Source organism: Egretta garzetta, unplaced genomic scaffold (assembly GCF_000687185.1).
Source record: "Egretta garzetta isolate BGI_Z169 unplaced genomic scaffold, ASM68718v1 scaffold322, whole genome shotgun sequence".
Taxonomy (NCBI): Eukaryota; Metazoa; Chordata; class Aves; order Pelecaniformes; family Ardeidae; genus Egretta; species Egretta garzetta.
In genome coordinates, this window is record NW_009259044.1 from 161,220 (window position 1) to 170,026 (window position 8,807).

Genomic DNA, 8,807 nt, shown 5'->3' on the forward strand with positions numbered 1-8,807 from the left:
TCCCAATGCTCACTCAAAACACCTCTGATATTCTTAATGACTACACTGCCACGAGGCTGTTGTCCTTCCCTACGGAATGCTAATAGTCAGCTTTATTAGGATGGAATAGCCACAAGAATACTTGCCCCCTTTCCAGATCCACAGGAAAGGTTAAAAAATTAGAAAAAAAAGAGCAGGCTATAAGAATACTATTGTGCATCTTTAAAACATCGTTCACTGAAAAAAATTATTGTGCAGAGTACACTTTTAGTTTTAAACTAAACCAGGGTAGGTTTAGACTAGATATAAAGAAGAAATTCTTTACAATGAGGGTGGTGAAACACTGGAACAGGTTGCCCAGAGAGGTGGTGGAGGCCCCATCCCTGGAAACATTCAAGGCCAGGTTGGACGGGGCTCTGAGCAACCTCATCTAGTTAGCAGTGTCCCTGCTCCCTGCAGGGGGGTTGGACTAGATGACCTCCAGGGGTCCCTTCCAACCCAAAACATTCTATGATTCTATGATTCTCAACTGTTTAATATGTACAGTAGCAGGGAGGCCTTGCTTTGGAGGATGGGAGCAAACCTGATGGCATCAGGCGGAGACAGTAAAAGCAGCGCGTAGTTAAGGCTTCTTACGTCAATCAGCTTTAACACTATTGGATTTCACTCCACATCTGAAGCTCAGATCTTATTTCACTGATCATAAAACTCTCCTTACAGAGTCTCACAAGCCAAAACAATATAGGGACTGCTGAGAAAGTGTGTCAAAGCCAAATTCCTTTTGGTTTGCCTCATATTCTTCCTAAACTGTTAATTACTGGAAAAACCATTGCCAAACAAATCCTTGTGCAAGATTTGCAGATACAAAGTGAAGCCCTGTCAAAAAAAAACTCCACGGGACAATCAGCCTGTCACACTGCCACTCAATGGCAATTAATTTACTAATTAATGTGGGTTTTATTCAGTGTTTTGTTTCCCTAGTTCTCTCAAAATGACTGAAAAACCTACTATTTAAAAACTGAAACAAATGCCAATTGTGTATTTTCCTTTGGCTTTAGATATTTACTTAAGGTAATTCAAACCAGAATTGAGCGAATTCGTAATTTTTACTGGCTAAGCAACATCAAAGGCTTATTTGAAAAATCAAGTTGCAGTATGTTGAATATAACCTGCAACCCATTAATTTTGGGCAGAATGGGACAGACTTTTTTTCCTTATTAGTTTTTGTTTTCTTTTTTAAAATATAATTAGAACTTAGCTCTTCCTTTTTCCAGACGCTTTATATTCTACAGTTTGGCTGTGAAGCAGCTTGCTCAAATTAACTGACTAAACCAGAAAGACACAGGTCCAGGGAAAACTTAACCATGACTCACAGGAATTTCTGAGAAATTAGAGCAACTACAAGCTTTGGTTCAATTTCTTTAAGTTACCAATTAATAGAAAACTGACCACTGCTGTTCTCAAGATGAACAAAAAAGCCTGCTCTATTCCGTTATTTGGAATTTAAAGGCTGTAAAATCCTAAAGCCTCGGAGTAGAATGTGCAAGGATGGGAAGAGTAGATACCTTCAATTACTCACAAGCAGACTTTCTCATATTTTGCCTTCCAAGCTCCTGACAAATCCAACTAGCTGCAACACTGTTTTTTACAAGTAGAAAGCGGGTTTCCAGTCCCAAGCTGTTTACAGTACCTGTGCCATTCTGATGCCACAATTCAAGGTTGGTATCGCTACTTGTGATTTGAGATTGCACATATCAAACATTTTCTCCCATAATGTTAGTATGAATTTATCCTCTTCCTAATTGTCCACTGAGAAAGTTTTCAAGCATGCTTCAAGATTCGTAGTGACACTGACAATATACTAAATCGCATCTCTGCTTTCCAGGGATGCAAGGCGGTTGTTCCACTGTGGGCAGTGCCTGAATGGTATTTCCACATAAAAGCACAAACTCTGGTAATAAGGGGAGTAAACACCGCAGCGAAGTGAAAGAGTTTCAAGATCTCTGTCTACTCGTGAATCATCTGACAAGAAGGTAAGTGAGGTTAAAAATCCTCCCACTCTTTTCAACCACACCTAGGCCAGGGAGAGGCCAACATACTGAACAGCACACAGGACTGTATTTCTGGTTCCATCAACTAGTGCCAGAGTTTTCAGAAAACCTCATTGCCTATAGTTTCAAACCAAAAAAAGGGGCATATTATTTCTGGGGGAAAAAAAAAAAAATAGTAGCTGAGGACCAATCCTTTTATCTAGCATAAATAAATATATTGTTATTATAGAATTGTCTTGTGATTCGTGATGCTTGATCATTTTTATTAAATGGTATTTTATACAAGTAGCAGCAAATAATAGCACATCCACTCATTATTTTCACCAACTGTGATATAAACAACAGTTGAACAAGCTTATGCTGACCTTGTCCTAAGCTTCTTAGTGCACAAGTCTGATTATGACTTGATACTTCCTCCTTGAGCCCCAGCAACTGACAATGGGCATTTGCTTTCTGACAACTATTTTCTAGGCTGGTCTCATTAGCACTGAAATAAGGAGACATGTCTTCAAGTCTGGTAGAACCCAAAACATAACTGGCATTAATTTGGACTGTACTTAAAAAAAAAAAAAAAAGTAGCTATTGCTGCTGGACACCAGGCACCTGACACATTTTGTATTTTCTATTTGGACTTCCAGCCTCCTATTTGGAATGAATTACGGATCTGACTTTGCCACAGAAGGCCATTCTACTAAGCCATCCGCTATATACTAATCCCTCTGTTGGATAAGCACTTTGGTTGTACTTGCAGGATTCAAGTTTTATTATTTAATAAACAAAGGACAGACATTACAAACCTACATAGAAATATATGCTTATATAATGGACAGAAAGAAATATCAGTAGTTAAAACGGGATTGTTTATCCAAGCACCTCTTCCATTGCATAAAATGTAACAAATTATTTTAAAACTGCATATTCACTGTTGCGGTCCAAATTCCACTACCATATTCTGCTCCACCACACATCATAGGAAATTACACAAATGTATCCACAGAGACAATACGCGCTTATGCCAATGTGGCCAAACTAAGCATAACACAATTTTTGACATTGTATAATTAGGTAGGCTAAAACTTAGCTATTGGGACTACGTCAGATCACAGATATAGTCACATCTGTGTCTATTTAAAAAAGAAAGTATTCATGGAAACTTACACACAAAGGTCTCCACGTGTGTGCACAAGTCACCACACTTCGGGCAGCGCAGCTGGTTCCCTCCTTTCCCAGAGCTTCCAGAGCTTGACTTTTTACCACCCCCCTCACCGACAGACTTCTAAAAAAGATTTCCAGACAATTAGCCCCAAACAATGGAGCTGTTACATTAGGCATTTAACAGTGCATTTATGGAATCCAGTAATGTGAATTTTGCAACAGCTGAATGACAAACTACCCATTGTAAGGATTTTTTAAAGGCTTTGAAAATTTAGAACACCAAGATATAAACATTTTGAAGTGTACACACACCTGCATTTCCCAGGTCTGCCAATTTTGGATGCCCATGGAAGAGGCATAGAACTGCTTGAAAGGCACTAAAACAATAACAAGCTGAACTGGGTCAAGAAAAGTTTTAATAGTATATTTCAATGGAATTTATTCTAACCCCAGAGAAGAAAACAAATCATACTTATAGAGAGAGTAATTTTATTATTGCAACGGCGTTGACTCTAAGGGTTTCTGAAGGCGGAACTCTTCTCACATCCTTGACAGATGTAGCTAAGCTGGCAGATGGCTGTAGGGTAGATATGGCCTATAAAACAAGCAGCTCAGAAATTGCTTGGAAATATTTTATTTTCTTACTTCTAAGGCAGAGTTCCCTGACAGAGACCTACTTGTCTTTCTCCATGCTACCCTGCTTAGTGCTTAACATTTTTTAAGTCTATTACCTGTTCTACGCCTTCATACCTTGATTAATATTAAAAGCCATTATATTTCAGGAAACAGCAAAGATCTCTCTTCCCTTTTTCTAAGGCAGTTCCCTACTTTTTTAAACCTTGCTTGCCTACTCATTTCTCCTTGCAACCCTTCTCAAGAAAAAAAAAAATACTTAAAAATTTTTTATCTTCCTTCTTTGTTTTTTAAAAAATTTTGATCTGAACCTTCAGAACACACCTGTGTCATCAGGACAGTTCCTCAGATGTCACAATGTGCCATACTAAGGCGAAATTATTGCCTGTGAACTTTCAAAATCTTATTTGCTGACTAAAGAGCAGTTTTATTCTCAGGTAATCATTTATCTGAAGAAGCTGTTTATTAACTATAATTATAGAGAAAGACTGGGATGAAAATAGATTACAATTTACTGACAAGAATAAAGCTAGTCTCCTCAAAAAACTTATCGTGCTTAATACAACTACCAAATCAGTGCTGAAAACAAATGCATTTTAAAATGTACTTACTTTAAAAAGCCTACTTGGGAGTAGCAGGCTTTTGAAGGAGAATAGTTCCGATTACTACTCTTTCCTGAGATCCAGAAACCTGTTGTGGATTTATAACATTCTACAAAGTTTTCAAGTATCCCTCTACACTAGGCAAAAAGATTTATAAAACTGGGAAAAGCATTATGGGATGTTTATACAGTTTGTCTGCTAACAAATTCACAATACAATTTAATTTTCTCTTCACTGTCAGTTGTAGCAATTTGAAGAATCAGAAATGTCAAGAGTTAGCAACAATTTCAAGAGGATTCTAATTTTAATTAAGGAAAAAAAAATCTACTAAAAACATTTAAGAAACATTTTATATAACCTATTGAAAAACATAATGCATGGAGATTACCTTGCTTCCATCTCCAGAACCATCCTTGCTTGCACCATCCTTTGAAGCAAAATATGCTGGTGTTTCCGAAAAGTTTCTAAGAGGAATTCGTCTCAGGGAACAAGTTTCAAAAGTCCCAAGTTTTCCCAAAACAGGGATGCGTGCACGACCACAAGTAATACCTCAAAAAAAAAAAAAATTAAACAATTAAACATTAAAAATACTCCAGTTCTAATGCCAATACCACCAAACCCCAGAATTTATTTACATTAAATGGAGCTCAGAGGTTTCAGCAACAAGAACTCAACTCTGAATATCCAAATTTCAGTCATCCAAAATAAATTTACTTCATCACCTTAATGTTCATCTCATTAAGAACTGCCTGGACTGTTGAAAACTGACCCCAAAGTAATTCCATGTCCCCTAATGTCAGACAATTGGAAGTCCCATTGTGTCATGAAATAGGGAACATCCCAATTAGGAAACCAATCCTCAGAATGACAAATACAATCCACATCCAGCACTTATTGTGAAATAATTCAACCCCTGAAGTAAGAGAGACCTTTGAAGTGTCTTATTACGCAAAAATTACCCAAAGTAGAGCCTCAGACTCATGGACTGCATGTCTGGATTTGGCTTTCACTTGTGAACTCCACTAAAAACTAGTTTCCAGGAATTTGATGTACCGCTTGACAAAAAAAAGTTGTCCTGAGGAAAACTGCAAGGTAGCGTCATGTTTGGCACATGTTGACAGCCAGCCACAAGTAAATTCAGCGTAATCTTAACTTTGTTGAAATAGCTTACTGCCAACATGAAAAAAAAAGCCTCATTGAGAAACTAAACAGCCTTTTCCTCCTCTTGCGACAGCAGGTAGGATTACATTTCATGACGAGGTATGAAGTGAATCAGCATATGTTCTGCTTGCGATTTCAACATCTCTCAATACAGACAAGAGCCTGGAATCCATATCTCATTATCTCTCCCTCATTTAAAGCGGCAAATTTCTCACTTGCTCTCCGGTTTTGGTAAGAACTCTGTGACTTACCGACAGAAAAGCTATATATAGCAACAATGACAATTAAAAATTTGCTGATAATACATGGTTTTACTGTTAGAGAGATGAGATAATCCTATAGAAAACTCAAAAAACTCTTCTAAAAAAAGAATAAAAACAGTAAGAATGGCAAGAGGAATACAGTTCATTTGCTCTGAAAGAGGTAACAATAACAAATGAGAGCTGGAATCTTAGTTGAAAGAGGACATTTAAGAAAACTCACTCTGCTACTGTAACAGAAAAATAAAGAAGAAAAGCATTATGGACAAGCCTAAATTTACCTGGAAAACTCTCACGGGCTTCTGCAAAGTGACAACCAAGAAGACAGTGTCCAATGAGACTTGAAGTTGTTTTATTAACTTACATGCTGCTTAAGATTCCTGAACTTGAAGATGATTTGCAGTCATTTTTAAAATGACTAAAAATGTAATCTTTTAAAAATCTGTAATAGCATTACTTCTGTCTGTAAACGTGAGAGAAGAATAATGATCAACGTGCTTTCCAATTTTAAATTCCTCTGTTGATTGCCACTGCAACACAGCAAGACACTTTGGATTCCACAGGATAAACTATGAAAACATCACAGTAAACTTAAAAATGCTGCCTCACTTTCACAAGCAGTTGTGTCTTTCAACTGAATCTGCAGAGAACTCTGAAGAGTACGTGCGCCAAGTGTTGACCGTAGAGAACCACCTGTGGAGAGCATGTACAATGCAATAGCTGTTCTGCATTAATTCCCTATCTTGGGGGCTTATTCCTCACAGGTGGTTCCTCTACCAAGATACGGTTTACCACTTCTAAAGGGAACTGAGAAAAGACCCCTTAACAAAATAAAAAACCCAAACCACCTCACCTCCCCTGAACAAAACCCGCAGTCACATAACTTCCCTGCAATACAGGGAGATTTGGCCTGTGGAGAAAGGACAAAGCGCTAATACAGAAACTCAAATATTTTACCACTAAGCACTGCACATGGACTAAGGAGTGCTGACTTTAATTCAGCATGCCCCTGCAACCCAGAAAATGCACTGAAAACTGTATTGGATGAACTATGAAGCTATTCACAGTGTAAAGTACTGTACTGGTAAGTACCACATTACTGACTGTGCCCATCTGTTGATCAAAAATGCTGTAGCTGTGGGGCTTTGCCTCTGGCATTTGACAGGACACTGGCAGCAGATCCCGGCTAGCCAGCAGCATTACACCCACGCTGTAATGCTTTTATTGCTGCTAAATGCATTCTCACAAAAGCCTTAGCTGGCCAGCCTTTTGGGAACATTAAACTCACCCTACCACACATGCTGAACTGTAAAGGGTGTAGATAGGCTAAACCAGGGGGGGAAAAAAAAAAAAAAAATCAATCCTATTACTGCTACATCAGCTTGTGGCTAAAAATGAAAAGCCCTGTCCCTGGGCTTATCATAAGGTCTGAGTCCTTTTTTTTTTTTTTTTGACAAAATATCATTGTACAAATAAAGAATGAAGCAGTAAGAAAGTTATCGCAACTACTTGCTTGCACAAATAAGCCCAGAGGCAGATTTTCTGGAGAAATCACCATTCCAGCTCAATGCCTGGCAACTTCCACTGAATGATCCAGACACTGATAAACGTCTCGATGTGCAACAGCTGACAAGCACAGCAGCATTCGCTCACACATACAACTGGCAGTCAGGGCTTGGGTGGTTTTTTTTTGAAACCGTCAATGTAAATGTGTATGTACCTAACATAAGAATGACAGTAGCAGCAATGGCATCTCTACAGGGTGTTCACATCAGTGTGTTAAGAAATAATGGGAGGCTGCTTTACACCTTATTAACCTTTAATTGATACCTGAGGAAAGAAATACTGACTTTGGGGCCAAGCTTCGAATGCCTTGGAAGAATCTATTGCCCAAGGAAGTGACAGAGAGACTGCAACAGAAAAGAAGCCTCCTCTCTGTCCCACCCAATACTTGATTGACTAGACTGACCCATTCACTCCAAATACTCTCAAGTTTATACCAGCCAGCAATAGCAAACGGAAGTACCTGGCAGAAGACATAATCTGTTACAAAAAAGCACCACAGTAAGGGTGGGTTTTTGTGGGTTTTTTTTTTTACAGAACTTTCATGGAAAATAATCTTATTACTCTGTATCAGTGTTTTAATCTCATTTGTTCTTTTACATATGCCTTTTAAATCTTAGTTCTGAGAAAAAAAATACAAATTTAAAAAAAAAGGTAATTCTGAAGCTAATTCAGAATGTCACTTGCTTTAAAGTTTATTTTAAAGTGGGTTTACATGAGGCCAGAGAGGCTGGAGATGAAAGTACTGGCTTAAACTTTTCAGCACAGGTGATGTCAGAGATGCAAATGTAAAGGCAACTGCCATGAGTTAACTCACCTCTCGAAGGCAATAAATCATCTCTGACTCGTCAGCCTATTGCTGAGGGTACAATCATTCAAAATGCTGTTGCAAAGGGGGCAACAGCAGAAATTTTCAGCGCAATTTGGGGGTGGTCTGTCTTTCACCAAAAGCAGCGCACGGTATGTCAGCTCTCACTACATACAAGACGATGATGAAAAGGACAAAAATAGTAAAAAAAGTAACAGCCTTCCTCTGTTTCAGCTTCCAGTAAATGGTTTGTACAGCCTCACCCTTCTACCAAGTTAGAAATAATTACTTTTTGCTAGCTGAGCACAAGCTTTTATGATAAGTATTTCAAGTTTAGGTTGTAAAAAAGGCAGGCTTTTAATCAGCCAGCGCATTAAGCTCATTTACTAGCGCTGAAGGGTAACACGCACTGGACAACTGCTGCTGAGAATCACTCCCGTTGAAATAAACTGCACTCTCGCATTACATTTCCCCAAAGATACTCCAGTGCGGGCCGATTTTCCAGAACTTCGCACCACGTAGTACTGCCCCGAGTCCTGAGACGCCACCAGCCGTCCCCTCACACCGCCCAGGGTGGCACCAGAAGATTAATGGG

General features: G+C 38.7%; 1 protein-coding gene across 1 annotated transcript in view; it reads right to left on the reverse strand.

Annotated features, from left to right (window-relative positions):
- Positions 1-8,799, reverse strand: part of CLPX (caseinolytic mitochondrial matrix peptidase chaperone subunit X) — a gene marked incomplete at its 5' end in the record, with an annotated part of 21,775 nt that extends 12,976 nt beyond the window's left edge. The window contains 3 exons of the mRNA XM_035890627.1: positions 3,189-3,306; positions 4,809-4,969; positions 8,679-8,799. Of these exons, the coding sequence (XP_035746520.1) occupies positions 3,189-3,306; positions 4,809-4,969; positions 8,679-8,799 (400 nt within the window). The remainder of the gene's footprint in view (positions 1-3,188; positions 3,307-4,808; positions 4,970-8,678) is intronic.
- Between the last annotated feature and the right edge of the window lie 8 nt (positions 8,800-8,807).